We start from the raw sequence: 17,280 nt of genomic DNA on the forward strand, positions 1-17,280 counted from the left end.
ACATTCGATTCTAAATTGACACCCTTAAATTGGATGCACATGATAACAATACGAGAATACTCACCCAATCCACGAGGCTCCCACCAGGGGTGTCAATTGATTGGTTTTGATCTTTTCGATCAGGCTTAGTCGATCCCTACCAATTTAGGTCATTGCATTGTTTCTGTTCATTTAGGTAATTGTGCCTCGTAGGCCAAAGAATAAACACATTCCTAATCTGTTGGTTGGGTGGATTTAAACCAGCTAATTGAATAGTTGAATTATAAAGGTTTTAAACTGATTATAAACGATCCTTAAAACGAGTTATAATTAAGCTAAATAGGCTTAAAGAAGCTACAAGCACTCTGTTACATAAGGGTGTCAATTTCAAATTGAAATTGAATACCAAATCCAAAATTGAGTCAAATTAATTGGACCGAATCGAACCAAATTAATTCAGTAAAAATTCGGTTTGAGTATGCGAGTATGGACCTCAATTCGACTCGATTTCGGTTTAGGGTATGAGAACCATCGATATGAACCAAAACCGAACCGAATTGCTCTTGAAACCAAAAAAATGAAAAAAACCTAGTATCGTTAAGTGAGATTTTTTAGGTGGTAAGTGATGTTTGAACTTTCATAAAAAAAAACTAAAAAAAAAGTGTTTTTTGCGATTTATCATCACATATTTACATGCTAAGACAATTTTGGAGTTAGCAATGGCCACAAGGCCTATAATTTGAGCCCATTATGGCATTTGGTCCATCCCAGTCATGGTCCAAAAGTGGAACCATTTTTATAGCCGAATTAAAACCGAGGTACAAAATCAAATTAAAATTGCATGTCATAACTGAATTGGAGTCAAAATGAACCGTGCCATATTGAATCGGCTTGAGTATCTAAATAAGGAACCAAGTCGGTTCTCGGTTAAGTTCTGATCCACCTTATCATCATTCAGAATCGAACCAAATAACTGGAACCAAATCGATTGACACCCTTACAGTTACATGTATTCAGTCGGTCTCAATTGGGCGATTTATCGGGCCACTACGTTACACTGCTTGGAGTCTTCAAAGGCAGTCTCAGAGGGTGTTTGGTTCGATAAGTCAAATGGTGTATGTATCGGATATGGATGTCAATCTTTTGATGAACATTCTTCTGAATTGTGTTTCTTGTTGAAAAATCGTTTGGTTGCCTTGAGTCTGGTACATGTTTCTTACTACAAAACTGTTTGGTTACTCTAAATCTGTATAGTGATTCTTACTGTAAAACTGTTTGGTTATCCTAAATCTGTGTAGTGATTCTTACTGTAAAACTGTTTGGTTACCCTAATCATGTGTAGTGATTGTTCCTATTAAATTGTTTAGTTAAACATAAGAGTGGTGAAGTGAAAAACTATAACATTTTTTATTATTTTTTATTTATTATTAAAATTTATATTTTTAAATAATTTAAAAGTAATTTATCTTTAATTCAAAAAATATATATGATTTTTTCATTTTTTTAAAAAAAAATCACCCCACAATTTTGCATTGAAGCATAATTTGTAGTATGGCTGAAGTATCCACCTCTTTTGACAAAATAAATGAGAGAGTGAAGATTCTATGGTCACTGGCAAACAATACACATTGTTGAAATATGGACAATTGAACCATGTTGACCCATAATATGATCTTGAAGATGAACTCATATCCTAGCCCTATAGTCTCCCTGTAATAGATTTTTTCTTTTTTTTGGGTTAAACCCTTTAATAGAATTTAACTATGTAGAAAAGGTTATAATTGGCACTATTCAAATTTTACTGAACCAAACATCCCCATCATTCTTGGCTAGGAGAGTGTAACTCTCTTCTCCCACAAGAGAGGGATTGATGTGTTTCATAGGGGTAGAGCCCTTGAGGGAGAGTAGTTTTCCCTCACGGAGTGGCTTAGGGTGGATTTTTGACTCCACCTATCAACATTTGAGGATGTGTGTCCAACTCCTCCTAACTGCTGAAACAGTGGTAGGAGGATAATTGGTGCTGGAGAGGTTTTTTTTTCCTTAAAGATGTCAATCGATCTTGTTTCAATGTGGTTTATATTTTGAAAATGTTAAATCAAAATTGAATCTGATAGGAATTAATCAAAATCAAAATCATTTTGCATTCAATTTGACCTTACCTATTTCTATTTGGGTTTTTTTATTCGGTCCATCATACAACAGGGTTGACTCCACAACTTCCTTCTTTAGGTGTGAAATAAGGATAAGAGATAACTAACTGGTCGTGTGATCTTTGCGTCAGCACAAACCAATGAGAGTGTATGCAACATTAATATGTATGAGATTTTTTCATTCACACTGGGTGGGACAATAATTTTGTGAGCTCTTGAGCTTGGGTGGCATCAATATGTATGAGATTTTTTCATTCACACGGGGTGGGGCAATAATTTTGTAAGCTCTTGTGATTGGGTGTAATGGCTACACTATCAAGCAGATTTTTTTCTTCCCCTGAATTAATATCAGATAAAGATGATCCAATATGGGTCACTGCAGAGTTAAATATTCTTATTGTTTCAAACATGAAACAGCAAATCATTAGTTTGGAACATCCAACCCAAAAACATTCTCCTTGGTCTTACCGGTTAGTATATCGCCCTAGTACAATTCAAGACTAGATAGATACTGAGTTCTATTTCCATGAAAAAAAAAATCATTTACAAACGAAATATTTCAGTTTCTACAAGGATCAAAACAAAATAATTATCGAAATTTACCTATGTATACTAAGGCAAGGTCTCCTCAACAAGCCATGGGAATATACGATATCATACTTTACCATTCATGTTTTGTTAATCTACAACATGGAAGTGGTTGAAGCAAACATCACTTCCTGGATTGGGACTCTGAGTACTACTACAACTGAGAGTTGAGACAAAGGTAATACCATAACAGGAACAGGAAGATAAAAACTATATACAATGGGAAATCCAGAGCATTGACATCAGAAAGCTTTGAGTCATCTCCACCCCCTCCCCACCCCACTCCAAAATCCGCCTATGACTCCAAAATAAGAGAACTGAGACTGCATTTCACTTTCTTCCAAGATTATCTTCTCTGACATGGCTTTCCCCACAAGATTTTGGTGGGAAACATGGGACAGTTGGTTTTTAGTTGAATCACTGAGACACACTAATCTTAGAATTGGTACATTGACTACAACATCAATGTTCCTCAGCAGTGCCAATTACCATGGATGAAGACTTATGCTACGGTCCCATTGAACTTGATAATCTTTTCTTATGCAGTTTAGAGATTATCTTGAAATTGAAGACAGTTGGTTTTTAGTTGAATCACTGAGACACACTGATCTTAGAATTGGTACATTGACTACGACATCAATGTTCCTCGGCAGTGCCAATTACCATGGATGAAGACTTATGCTACGGTCCCATTGAACTTGATAATCTTTTCTTATGCAGTTTAGAGATTATCTTGAAATTGATGACATCTTAAAGGCAGACGACTATTGTTCGATTTGGAGTGAAAGAATAGACAGATAACATAGCACCACCCCCACCTCTCACCCAAAAAAAAAAAAAAAAAAGAATAAAGAGGTAAAATAGAACCCTAAGAATAGTTTTCAACTGTTTATCACTTTATCTACATGCACATGGGGATCTCTTAAAATTCAAGGATTAACCTAATTTTAAAAGAGGGGGGGGATTGAAGCTTGTATGATCTATGATTACGGACAAAAGTTAGGTGGAGATCATGCAAATGTGACCATACAAGCTGTTACCCTCAAATCCTTGATGGATGTTTTCCAACTAAAACTTCCAGACTCCATCAAGGCAACCATACACCAATTAGAAAAGAAGTCATTTGTCTACACAAAAGGGTACAACACAGTGACATATAGATGTTTCTATTGCAGTCAGCAAGTAACTCTCTGAAATAAACATATGACAAGAATTTCAATCAAGAAAAGAGGAAAGAATATGATCCAAATTGTTTTCATCAAGGTAGTTCTGCACTGCCAGGTTCTCACCCACCCCATCACATCAAAATCAAAAGCTGATCAGATTTGAGAAGTCTTCACTACAATCCTGAAAATTTCCTGGGATACGAGTTCTGACATCCTAAAAGTATGAGCAATATTCTTTACATAAGTTTTTTGCAATACATAAATCAAACAAAACTAGTTAAATAAATTAAATATTGCCTATAAGTTTAGAAGCAGGGGACAAAGTTTCCCACCTTCATGTTGTTTCTGAATGTGCTAGTCAATTTAGTCACCAATTTGTAATAGACAATTGAAACTATGAATAAAAAACATGCAGCTCAGTATTATTCTATTGAGAATGGACTTGGATCATTGGAGGCTACTCTGATGATGATGCTTCTTTCTCCCACAGTATAATTAAAGAAATCAGATCAGGCCATTTGAGCTTGCTTCATAAAATAACATTTTCATATAGAGACGAACCAAATACAACTCTGTCATTGCCATTTTACTGCAGATCCCACAACCCATTTAGTAGGGAAAAGGCTCAGTTGAGTAGAATTGACTTGAGAAGATTAAAACCCAAGAACAATTTTGTTTGGCCAAATCTCCAAATAAGATATTTATGCATAATTCTACCAGCATTTTGAGAAGGGTGAGTATGCTTAGATACAACTAAAGTTCCTGCCACAGATTGGACAATTCAGTTAACTTGTAGGTTTCTTCTTATGTTGCTCCAAGAGATATTTATGTTAAAATCTATAGCACTATGTGTATTTACTCTTCAATTCAGGAAGAATATCCTATAGAAAATAAAGGACCTACCAATCCAATGATTGGTTTCACATGCAAGATTGGGTTGATATTGGGGTTATTAGTTGTTAAGGCATAAGATTGGAAAATTCGGTAAAAATGTACCTAATAGAATAGAAAGCAGGGGAATCATAAAAGTGCCCTGGAAAACATACACTATGACTAATTCTGTGTTCACAACCTAAACTTGTGAAATGGATTCAGGTAGCAAGAGTAGAGGGGCATATCTTCACAAAAATTAGAAGACAATTAGCAAAGATTAATATAATATATATTTCCAAACACCAGGGTAAGAAGGAAAATGAAACAGGGAGAAAAGTGAAGGCATCATGCATCGCTGTTTTGGAATATCTTGCACAAGAACATTCAATTTACATTGAACTAGTAACAAATTGTTTTTTCCACTCCCAAATATTGAGGCAAAAGGAGAAATAATTCCATCCAACATGTATAGACCAATTCAAAAGGTAAAGACAACCAAATAGTTAAATCACTTCAAGGATAATTTACTGTGATATAAAATATGCATGAACATATCATTAGTATAGAATTAAGTAACACAGAAATTGTATGCATATTGACCTGCAATTACCATGTCGAAAACCTTTTCCTCAAATGTAAATACCACATCAAAAGAACCATCAGTAGCATTTTCCTGCCAACGTTGAGGGGCAGGCTTGACACTCAAATTTCCCTTAAGCAAGAATGCTACACATATTGAATGTATATGTTACTTACATAACCTGAAAGTAATGCCCCATCTGTGAACCATTTAATTATTAATACCCTGAAAGTTTATCTTACCCAAAGATTTCCTTTCAAGAAGCCAATGGAATTCAAAGCATTATGTGCCAAGTCTAAGAAAGAAATACTCAGCATAAGACCAGCAGCAAAATCCTGCATGCAGAAATTGTTAGTATGCAGAAAATTTATTGTTGCAGTTTTGCTCTTCAGAATTAGACGACCTATGAAGGATCACACACCATGGAAAAAACTGATTTACCATATATTTCCACGAGCATTCTAGATAAACAGACATCCAACTCTGTTACTTTCCAATAAAACTCATAATACCTACTTACAGAAGCTTACCAATCACCAGCTGATCAGTTTAAATGAGAGAGTTCAAAAATCGAGTCACTATTACATCACCAAAATAAGCATTTCAAATGTTTGTCATAAATTGTCCTCAATCTTGACCACCATCTTCGATATTCTTCATGTAGTGTTCAAACACCCTAGGCTTATCTGCCTCATTGGCATTCAAGAAGATGGAAGCCAATTCCTTATGTTGCATGAAGAATTGTTTAGCACGCAATTTTTTTATCAAACTCAACTCCTGGAAGTGCATCAATCTCAATACATAATTTTTTTGCAAATTCCTTCCGGGGGTCTTGCTTGGCCATCTCCACAATTGCATTGGCTATCACCTTCAAAGGACTACTAACCTTCTCTGCACCTCCTTTCTTCTTCTTCTCTTTACTTGTTGCCCCTGAACTAGGCCTACCACGGGAACGACTGCTACTTGCATTGGGAGTATAATGGGCATTTTCACCAACATTATCATCAATAGCATCATAATTGTCTAAGCTAACTTCTTCATCAATTGGCACTGGAATGTAAGGCTGGTCCTCATTGATGGCATCGGATGGGTGTGAAGATCCAGCCCCGGTAGCAATTTCTTTGCGCAGCCATTCAACAATTTGTAGGTGAATGGGAAGCACTCTATGCTCTTTCCAAAATCTTTGTTATTTTTTCTAAAAAAAAAATGATAATTAACTCATGGATTGTCAGAATAGTAAACTGTTAACTTTACCTTTAGTATAACTTTTTAACAATCTAGAAATAATGCATCAAACATTTAATTAACCTTGAATTCATTCCACATATGTTGTGGTGCATCAAACTGCTTCTCATGGTCATTCCAACCCATTCCACTATTTTTTTACAAGTCAACAAGCGACTTCAACCTTGCTTTCCATATCCTGTAGTGATTGCGGCACTGTCCCCAATCATATTTCATATGAAATCTATCATATAATTCAGTTGAGACTACTTGAAATTGTTATTTTTTCAATCCATTATCTCCATTCTTTCCCTTTTGTTGTTGGTGAAGAGGACGCTCCAGAAAGCAGTGAGATATCTCAGAAGGCCATGTAGCAATTTTTGAGTTAGAACCCTAAACTACATCAATCTTTGCTACAATGAATCCTGATCAAATATTCAGCTAAAAAAAAAAAAAGAGAAAATAACTGTAACCATAAAAAAAAAAAAGCATAATATTCCAAAGAACGCATATTAATAGTGAAACCATGAACTTAAAAAAGTTATTACAAGCCAAGACACACAAAACATGTTCATGTAGTTTAAATTACAAAATCTTAAAATGAAACCAAGTCTAGTTCAAGTAGTTAGGACAAAAGACAAATGGATTCAGTTTGTATCTTCTTGTGATTCATATGAAGAATCATACATTTCTTCATCTGAATCATCTCCTGCCATCTAATCATTCCGCATATAATCAGCCATCTCCTCTCGGAATTGATCTTGATCAAAGTTATCATTTTCATCATCAACGTCAGAATCCTCATCACTATCTTCATCATTGTCTTTTACTTCTTCATTAGTATTCTCACTTGTAACTGCATTCTCCTGTTCAAGCCATTCCTCTTATTCTTGAACACTATTTTGGGTAAGGATATGATTGTGTATCATAACACAAGCTTGTACAATCCTAGCCTGAGTCTTGAAATGATACTCTGGTTGGGTTTTCAAAATCTTGAATCTTGACTTGAACAGTCCAAAAGCTCGCTCAATTATGTTACGCAATCTTGAATGACGCAAGTTGAACAGTTCTTTCTTGTAGGCAGGTGAAACACTCAAATTTCTCCACTCTATCAAGTGGTATCGACCGTTATGGTAGGGTCTTAAGAACCCCTTCTAGTTTGCAAACCCTGCATCTACAAGATAGAATTTACCTCTAGGAACTGGTAGCTTTGCCTCACCTTCTCTGTGAATGGCATCATCTAATATTCATAAATCAGATGCTGATCTTTCCCAACCAGAAAGTATATATATGAACTTCATATCAAAATCACAAACTACTAGGATATTTTGTGATATATTTCCCTTCCTATTGCGAAATGTTCAATGTTGAGAAATTGGTACCCATGCAGGGTAATGCGATCCATCTATGGCTCCAATGCAATCCTTGAAGTAAGGGTAAAAGCTCTTATGGTCACCTGATATTCGCTCATGTGTTATGGTACTCGGAGGCTTCAACAATACCGGGTACAGTTTGAGAACTGCTCCCAAAACACCATTGAAATACCGGCTGATAGTTTCACCTGAATGCCCAAACAAATGTAAGAGGACACGATTCTTAACATTGTGACCGATTGCATATAAAAAAATAACAACTTGCTCCTCCACTTGAACGTTAATTGTATCATACAGAAGACCCTTGGCACACATCACTTGACATAGGTTAAAGAACGCCTTTCTGACTCATTCTTATCATGTTTCGACATGTCTTGTCAGTATGTCCAATGATTCGTTGTATCTCAACGGAGTCACATCAAGTCTCATTACGATAAGGTTGTTTACATAGAAACAATTTCTTATACTGTTCCACTGCTATAACAACTGCAGTAGCCGCAAATATTATTACTTTCTTGTGCCTCTGATAATACTCATCATATTCATCATCACTATCCATTTTTTACATAAATCTACAATTTAGAATTAGACAAGCACTTCAGAAAACCAATAATGTATTCATGTGTATTCAAAGAAGAGAAATCAAAACTATTAAAAGAAAGAAACAACGAATTAAAAATTTCAGGCTTTCAAACAAAAGAATTCAAATGAAATGCTTTTGAATATAATAGATGATGTATCTTAGAAACTGAAGCATAATGAGGATCAATAATAATAAGGTCGTCAGGATCAAGAGAACTTTCAATTGGCAGGCAACAACTTGGTCTCACAAGGGGCTTTTCACAAGTAATCCACAGGTAATAGTAATCTCATCCTCTTCATTTCTAGTAGAAAATTTTAGACACTGAAACCTATTTTCCTTTGTCTTATACTCCTACAAGCATTCCCTCTAAGTCCATTACCAGCAACAACTACAATTTCCATTACTTCACCATAACAACCACTCAAAACAAAATTGATCAAGGAACCTAAAAAAAAAATTCTCTGCAAAGCCATTCTTTGAACCTGCCAAATCAAAATGTAATCTGCAATTTTTATTCCTTGATATTCACTAAACTAATTTCTATCTACAATAATGCTCTACCAATTACCATATCAAATTCCGTTAGATGTATTTATTTATTATTTTATTGGGGTGCTATATATCGTAAGAAAGATGAGGCATTCAAATGCCACAAGTAATGTGTCAACAAATATTTCAAACTAAAAATAAGGTAGATAATATGCACAAAATTTGTAGCAACTTGCAATTCACAAACTGATAGCAAACATGATTAACTGATCCTCATGAAAACTGATAGCAGACCTGATTAACTGATCCTCATGAACCAAGTCCAAAATGCAAGACAAACATAGAGAGGGAGAGAGAGAGGAGGAGGAGAATACCAAATCCAAATTTGTAGAGTCCTCAGCTGGCTGAAGCAAACATCGTTGGTGGGAGGGCAGGCGAACCAGAGAGCAGATCACTTCAATCGCCACTGCTATATATCCATCAACAAATCATATGTAGTCTGAGTTAAAAAACCTAAAAATAATGCTTACAACATAATGAAAGGAGAGAGTCGTAGGTTCTGGTTTTAAGAACCTAACCTTACAACTCAATAAAAACACAATAGAGAGCCATAGACAGAGAGAGAGAGAGAGAGAGAGAGAGAGAGAGAGAGAGAGAGAGAGAGAGAGAGGAAAGAGAAAGCAGTAGGTTATGGTTTTAAAAACCTAACCCTACAACTCCATGAAATCGAACTAAACTCCATGAAATCAAAATGGAGAGCTTCTGGTTTTAAAACCCTAACCCTACAACTCCATGAAATCGAAATAGAGAGCTTTTGATTTTAAAAACCTAAACCTAAAACTCCATGAGAGAGAGAGAGAGAGAGAGAGAGAGAGAGAGAGAGAGAGAGAGAGAGAGAGAGAGGGCTTACCAGTCGCCGGTGAGACTATCGCGGTTTGAGAGGCCGCGGGTTGAGATGTTAGCTTCCGTAGAGAATGTCTTTCCGTTATCTCCTTTTATATTAGGTGGTAAAAACGTTGCTCAAATCTGAGTTTAAGTATTGAGGTAAACTCAAATTTGGAACATATCTTTTGTAATATAATCATTCATGGGAAGTAGAACGCTCACTTATGAGGATCATTCTAGTAGAACCAAACAACCCCAAAAATTAAGAATTACTATTCTAAAGAATGTCATCCCAAAGAATTACCTAACCAAACACCCCCGGAGACTCTCAGCACGGAAATACTCCCGCGCTAGCAGAAGCTTTGAAAAACGCGGACTATGACGCGAGGTGGGTTAAGGGAAACCAATCGATCGCTATCTAACAAAGACAGCCACTGTTTCATATTTTGATTATTTCAGCTCAACCTCTCTCTTTTCACGTCAAAATCCTGCTAAATCTAGAGGGGTACTCGTATTTGCTAAGCCAAAGTTCTTCCTCTTCTAGTGTTGAAGTTTACCTAACGTCTTTGCTTCCTCGTCATACCACACTAATTCTCATTATTCTGATCTACCCAGACCTTAATCAGTTATTCCCATATTCCACAACTGGGCTTTTTTGGGTTTGCTTCAAGTTTCTTTCAATTTCATTTCTGGAAAATCTAGTCTTCACTCACTACTTCTCAATTCGAATCTTCGTTCCATCTATGCATTCAACCTCTGTTGATTTAAATATGCTTACCTCTACCCATTTGTATTGGTCATTTTTTGAGTTCATCAAAGATGGAGAATGGTCTTCCATCGGGTGTTGGAAGGAGGGATCCCTCCTTGGATATCGAAACTAGGAGTCTTTGTTATCAGAGGCAAAGAGATAACGTGCTTCCTCCGGTAGGAGAAAAGGTGTCAGCATTTTCTTTATTATGGCTACGGAAATTTCACCCTTTAAGGAGATGGTTTCCTTGGTTGATACCAACATTTGTTGTTGTGAATGTTGCCTTGTTTGTGATCACTATGTACTTGAACAATTGCCCAAAGAACTCCGATTCCTGTTTGGCTCCGTTTCTTGGGCGGCTCTCGTTTCAACCTTTCAAGTACAACCCTTTACTGGGACCTTCCTCATACACGTGAGTCCTCCTCTCATTTTCTTGTTTGCTTTTTTTTTTCCCCTAACACATTGTTTCTGTCATCTGACCTTGTATGTTTTGTGAACTGTGAATCCCATTGACTCCAACCCAACAGTTTCCTTCTAAAGATTTCAATTGACACCCTTTCTGAATTTGGTTTATTTTATCTGTTTTCTGATAGGCTGATAGCTCTTTTTGTTTATGAATGCATTAATCGTTCTGGTCTTCCAATATTTCTTTTTTAAGATGCTCCGAGCCTCCAATCCACAATCCACAATCCACAATCTGTGTTCAAAGAGTAAGTGTCTATAAAATAAAATATCTTAAGTTGTTGGGAAGCAGAAGTTTCATATTATAGCTTCCTCATGGTTCAAAACTTGAGATCATGATTGTCTAGACAGTCCTAAATTCAACGTTGTCTTAAAATTTGTCAATTGGATCGTGAAGAAGACTTCATTTGAGGATGCCTAAGGGCATTAATTAACATTTAAAAGTAAAAAAGAAAAAAACAGTTCAGGTTATGATGCACATATGTCGAACCTGTCATAAGTTGCCGTGCAGGGAAATTAGTCCACAACATATTGTTAAGAAGATTGGAAATGCTTAACTTGAGATTGCAGTAGAAAGAAATGGAATGCTTAAAATTGTTATTCAATCACAGAACTCTGATCTCTCCAAAGTCCGAACTGAGGGAATTTGTGGAAGTATCAATTATTAGATATGAGATTCCAACTGTATTTGGAATGAGAAGCATGGAAATGAGTCTTCTTAAAGGCATCTTAACATGCATTGCTGTGGTCCTTTCAGCTTTTCGATGTTAGCATGCCTCTACTCTTTTTTATAAGTAAATTCTGTGGTATGTCAAGTCATTAATTGTTTGTTTTATTTATCTGGCTGGTTAACATTGAGTTGGGATGTAAGGGTTAATAGATGTCTTAAGTATGTTTGATTCATGTTCAACGTTATGAACATTATTTTGCAGAAGGTGACGTTTCTTATGTGTATTATCCTCCAGTGACCCGCTGTGCAGTAGTAGGGTCTCTCTCTCTCTCTCTCTCTTATTTTGGGGGACTGTAATAATATCTTCTGCATCTAATCTCTGTTACTTCTCTGGTTGTCTCTAAATCAGTGGTGCATTGGTGTGCGTAGTTATGGTAATTTTGCGAGATCAACTGTGGCCTTTGTTGATAAGTATGGTTTATAATTGCTGAAGCAGGTCTTACATCCATTTCTGTAAGAGGGTCTGATAGTATTACTCTTTGTGATTTATCTTAATATCTTAACAATCAATTGTCTATGCCTTTCACACCTAAGTTTGAATTCTCTTACATATAGTGATCCATAATTGCTAAAGAGGGATTTAGTTTGAGCAGCTGTTATATGTTTTATTCCTCCAGGCTAAAGAAGATGGGAGCTCAAAAACTGGGAGCTCAGGAAATGGTCCATGGACACCAGGCATGGCACCTTATTACTTGCATATGGTTGCATGCTGGTGTTTTCCATGTGCTTGCAAATATGTCAGGTCTTCTATTTATTGGAATTCCTCTAGAGCAAGGATTTGGGTTTGGTATGTATCTGACTTCAAGTTCTGCAAAATTGTCGATGTTATCATGTGTATATCAACTTGCAAATTTTCAGGTCTCTCTTGTAGATTACACCGCCAAATAGTTGCATCAAGAAGATGAATGTTAATGTTAAGATTCTCCAATGCTGGGTCCTGGATCTTAAGTGTTCATAACTGCAAATTTCTCTTTTTATGTAATTTTAGACGTCAATCTTAATCAACATTTAAAAATTTGTATTCGACCCCTAGCTTTTAGTTTGACAGATAGATCTTTCCAGTTTAAATGAGCCAAAGATGATGGGGTCTTTGCTTGAGAAATCACCTAATTGCTTATTTCAAGAGTGCTTCCCACTGGTGAGCTAGAAGGTTCTTAAGAAAATGAAATATTGTTACACTAATAATTTTGATGTATTGAACCATAAAATAGAAACTAAATAGTCAATCAGTTGATAGAAACTAAATAACTGTCCATCAATAGGATCATAGTTACATCCGTAGAATTTAGTGGTAAGATGTTCAACATAGGCTAATAGCAGCAAGTATCTGGAAGATTGCACTGATCATCTTTCTACAACTTGAAACAAAGAATAGGAAAATTGCAAGATGGATGATGGATGGACTAATAGATAAATGATGCAGTATCAAACAGGTAACAGAGATCTAAATCCTAGATACATTTCACTTGGGGACCTGGCCTATGGTGAATAGAGCAACCCAGTGCATGAGGCTCCAGCTGCTGCAGGGTCTGGGAGAGGCAAATGTACGCAGCCTTACCTCCTGCTTCACACTATAGACATCATTGCTGGAAGAGCTGTCTCTCTTTCGTCAATGTAAACTAGCCCTCAGAAGCATATGTATTATCTATGTATCCGTTTCTTTGAGTCTTTCTTGTAGGGATTATGTATGAATTTGAGGACATTTAGCATAGGAGTTCATTTTTTCTTCTTGGTGTTGTCCATTGAATGATTTCAATTTTAACACAAGACATGGAGAAAGAGAGGGCAGCTCTATAAATAGAACCTACTCTTTCCTTTCATCATAATGGATTTTTATATTGGAGATATTGTGGGAATTAAATTTTCATCTATGATATCCTATCAACATGCTTAGTGTGTCTGTTTTGTCATGGTATTGTACTGATGATCGTGAAAATGCTGAATGGATATTTCTACTTTTCTAGATTGCAAATTTTAAGTCACCTATGAGTGATAATGTTCTCCACTTCTGATAATATACATCTCTCTTTTGTTTACGGATTTTATAAAATTTGGCATATTATAGTAAATCAATTGTAATTAATTTTGTATGTATTTGAAGTTTCATAAGGATTGGTGGACTACTTGTGAAAAGCAAAGGGCTTTACATGATACACGAGCTGGAATGCTTACATTTTCTGGTTAGGTGTTGCCCAATTGTGCTCCATGTGCTTGCTACAGAACTTTCCTCTTCTGGAAACTGGAAAATTTCAGCCAATAGCCTTCCTCCATGTGGTGAAAGAAGGCCTTCTTTCTCTTTGAAATTCCTTCAATTAATTGGATATGCTGGTGATTGTCTGAGGAAGATTCCAATATGTAGTGAGGTATAGGTCTGAAGAGTGATGCAGTCCAATGATGGGGTATGGAGTGACCTAGGAAAATTTTGCTCCCTTGGAAATATTAGAAGTTTCATTTCATTTGACATGATTTAAATACTACAGAGATAATCATCTTTAATTCTATTCATTAGAAAAAGATATGGTAGATTTAAAAACCTTTTTTTGGTAGGAGGTAGATTTAAAAACCAATACTATAATAGTTAGGGATGTAATTGTGCTGGGCCAAAGCAAGCTTGGTATTAGGTCTGATTTTTAAGATACTTGACTGGACATCTCTAATCATGTGCAAAGGTGCATAAAATTTTCTACATATATCCACGTTGTAGTTTGAGATTCATATCTAATGCTTCTGTGGTCCCCTTGCAGTGCGAATAGGGTTGCTATATGTTCTCTCTGGATTTGGCGGGAGTTTGTTGTCAGCCCTGTTTACTCAATCAAGAGGTATTTCTCTTGGCGCTTCTGGTGCAATTTTTGGATTGGTTGGAGGCATGCTGTCGGAACTCATCACAAATTGGACATTATATGAAAATAAGGTATCAACTATCTATTGAAACCTGTTCAATGAACTAGGCTTGTAATGGAAATGCTTAAGCACAAATCAATTTGCAAGGCTTTATTATCTAACTGTTCCAAATTGTTTCCAGTTTGCAGCCTTGTTTTACCTCCTCTTTGTTATTGTAGTCAATTTAGCAGTGGGACTCCTCCCACAAGTTGACAACTTTGGACATCTTGGAGGACTTTCTTCAGGCTTTCTCCTTGGGTTTGTGTTTCTGATTCGCCCACAGTTTGCTTGGGTTAGTCACAGAAGGACTGCTCCTAAACACCTAATGTATCAGTATATACTGTGGATACTTGCTTTGATCCTTTTAATTCTTGGGTAAGTCTTTGACATGTATTCTGCATCTTCTGAATTGTCCCTTTTACTCTGGGTTCATGTGCATTTGGACCATTTTTTGAGTTGTTTCTAGCACAATGGCTATAACTACCGTGTGGTCATATAAGCCCCGAAGAGAGTTTAACTAATGACCTCCTAATTGTGAGGTGTTGGTAGTTTAGATATGAAATTTCCTGATCTGAATTGAAACTTGAGAGGACTCATCCTAATAAAAGCATCTGTCTTGATAGGTTTACCATTGGCTTGGTTATGTTTTTCCGAGGGGTTGATGGAAATGATCTCTGTTCTTGGTGCCATTATTTGAGCTGTGTCCCTATTTCAAGGTGGAGCTGCAAAACAGAAGCCTTATATTGCTGGGTAATTAAATTGCTTTCACCCTTTGCTGAGTTTGTGAAGTTTTGTTGCTGATCCTCATCCTTGATTAGTACCTATTATCAGCTAAATACTCAAAAGTTTTCTCAAGTGGACCCATGTACTGTTGTCCAATTACCCTGCACTAAATGCATGACCACCTCTCCCCCTACCCTCCTTTTTGAGCCTGTGTGTAGGGGGTAAGGCATGATGTTAACTTGAATTCAACGTAGTTTTGCAGTACAGTCAAAATGGAAACCAGCTGATCTTGACATGCCAAGGCAACAGGACCAACAGTTACCCATTGGCTAATGCATCAGAGTCGCAGATCAGGTCACTATGTTATCAGCTATGTAGTTGATGGTACTTATTTCTTTGTGGAAACGTAGCACAAACGGCTTTGAGAAGGTCAAGGGTTCTTCCATGCCCGTGGTTTCCCGTGCCTTCCGTTCTTTTTTTTGATGAAAAAAAAAAACTTCATTAATTAATATAGCATATAATATCAATAATAGGTCTTGTATCTAAAATTCTAAATTTCCTATGTATTGCCAAAGCAGCTATGTGCTTAATTAATATCACACATAAGTTTGAAGACTTGAGACAAAAATTTAGTTGGGCGAATGATTTATAACCATCCAAAAACAGTGGGATTGTGCTCCAAGGCCACAAACCGATGCTATTATCCTGAATCAAGTGCTATCCGTTCTTTGTGTACAACACATGAGTATAAAGCTTTTTGCTCTTATGTCTGCGTTCCATGTGGTTTAATATGTATTAGGGTCAGTGGTAGTAACACGACATGCTGCTAAGGGTTAGCAACATGAACAGCGTTTTTAGCCATTGATTGTGTGTTAGACGAATCATGATCGTTGCTGATGTAGCTGGTAACCTCATCTCCCAATTGGGTTTTCAAGTAGTATAATTTGAGCATTCGTATGTATTATCGCAAAAGAACCTATTTTGTTTCATCAAAGCATGTTAGGCTTAAAATTTTGGATTTTGTTTTGTATCTTAAATTAGGGGAAAAGAAAGCTCCCCGATCATGAGGCCCTACACCAACATGGGGGCCACATAGGCATGCATCCAAGTGTGAGTGTAGTATTAGTTGGAGTAATAGTAGCAAATACTCTCCTATGCATTGGCATGCATCGGATCCATGCATGCCTACTATTAATACCCAGGTCAATAATGTGCACTCTATTAGAGTCACAAATGTTCAAAAGCTTTACTTTGCCACTTACAAAATTTTCGATTGAATTACGACTAAGAGAGAGGTTCTGGAGTTTACTTGTTTACAAAATCTGTATCAGAGTTGGACTCTCACATGGTAGAGATTAAGAAGCCACTTGAGATTCCTTTTCAGTTGTGTTGCAAACCTACTCCTGAAAAAACAGAGACTGGGCTCCTTATGCTAACAGTGTGAAGAGGGGGTGGGGGGAATCAGATCCAACTCCTCTCCATGGAGTCCAGGGATGAGGGAGTCATCCCATGACTAGGAAGGACCCAATCACATGTCTCTAGGTCACCCTAGCACCCTAACCATGGGATGAATTCCTAATCCCTGGGTTCCATGGAGAGGAGAATTTTTGTGTGAAACTTTCCCACATTACACTAATGACTAATCACGATGGAGAGGTCGATTTTTTGGGTAAAAAGTTTCATCAGTAGCAAAACCCACATAATCATGGAGGAGAGAGAGAGTATTAATGCAAAGCTTGCATGGTGAGGACAAAGTTTCCTTATGCTACACTAGTCTCTGCTAGGATTAGTTGAGGTGCGTGTAAGTGGGCTTGGATATCTTGGTTAAAAAAAAAAAAAAACAAAAC

The 17,280-nt window shown here is 36.6% G+C and overlaps 1 protein-coding gene and 1 long non-coding RNA gene across 5 annotated transcripts; one reads left to right on the forward strand and one right to left on the reverse strand.

Moving 5' to 3' along the window:
• Positions 1 to 5,761: 5,761 nt before the first annotated feature.
• Positions 5,762 to 10,341, reverse strand: LOC122057412. The gene is made up of 4 exons (XR_006133519.1): positions 9,916 to 10,341; positions 9,380 to 9,474; positions 6,645 to 8,121; positions 5,762 to 6,531 (listed from the first exon to the last, which is right to left on the reverse strand). It is a non-coding gene; the product is annotated as an uncharacterized LOC122057412 (long non-coding RNA).
• Positions 10,342 to 10,456: 115 nt separating this feature from the next.
• Positions 10,457 to 16,199, forward strand: LOC122057411 (RHOMBOID-like protein 1). Of its 4 annotated transcripts, none has more exons than XM_042619503.1 (6): positions 10,457 to 11,050; positions 12,448 to 12,617; positions 14,575 to 14,741; positions 14,853 to 15,085; positions 15,334 to 15,460; positions 15,701 to 16,199. In XM_042619503.1, exons 1-6 carry the CDS (start codon positions 10,710 to 10,712, stop codon positions 15,764 to 15,766), a joined length of 1,104 nt encoding a protein of 367 aa, XP_042475437.1. In that variant the 5' UTR covers positions 10,457 to 10,709; the 3' UTR covers positions 15,767 to 16,199. The 4 variants fall into 4 exon arrangements, with proteins under 4 accessions (XP_042475437.1, XP_042475438.1, XP_042475436.1 ...); XM_042619504.1 differs by having other exon boundaries at positions 10,458 to 11,050; positions 15,688 to 16,199; XM_042619502.1 differs by having other exon boundaries at positions 10,474 to 11,050; positions 14,584 to 14,741; positions 15,696 to 16,199.
• Positions 16,200 to 17,280: the final 1,081 nt, after the last annotated feature.

This window comes from Macadamia integrifolia, chromosome 12, assembly GCF_013358625.1.
Source record: "Macadamia integrifolia cultivar HAES 741 chromosome 12, SCU_Mint_v3, whole genome shotgun sequence".
Classification (NCBI taxonomy): domain Eukaryota; kingdom Viridiplantae; phylum Streptophyta; class Magnoliopsida; order Proteales; family Proteaceae; genus Macadamia; species Macadamia integrifolia.

What these genes read in the sequence shown, in the direction of transcription:
- LOC122057411 (XM_042619501.1), top strand. Translation starts at nt 10,710, where the DNA reads ATGGAGAATGGTCTTCCATCGGGTGTTGGAAGGAGGGATCCCTCCTTG. An exon ending in CTGGGACCTTCCTCATACAC is followed by an intron (nt 11,051 to 12,447) that starts GTGAGTCCTCCT and finishes TTATTCCTCCAG; the next exon opens with GCTAAAGAAGATGGGAGCTC. An exon ending in CAGAAGCCTTATATTGCTGG is followed by an intron (nt 15,461 to 15,695) that starts GTAATTAAATTG and finishes GTAGTTTTGCAG; the next exon opens with TACAGTCAAAATGGAAACCA.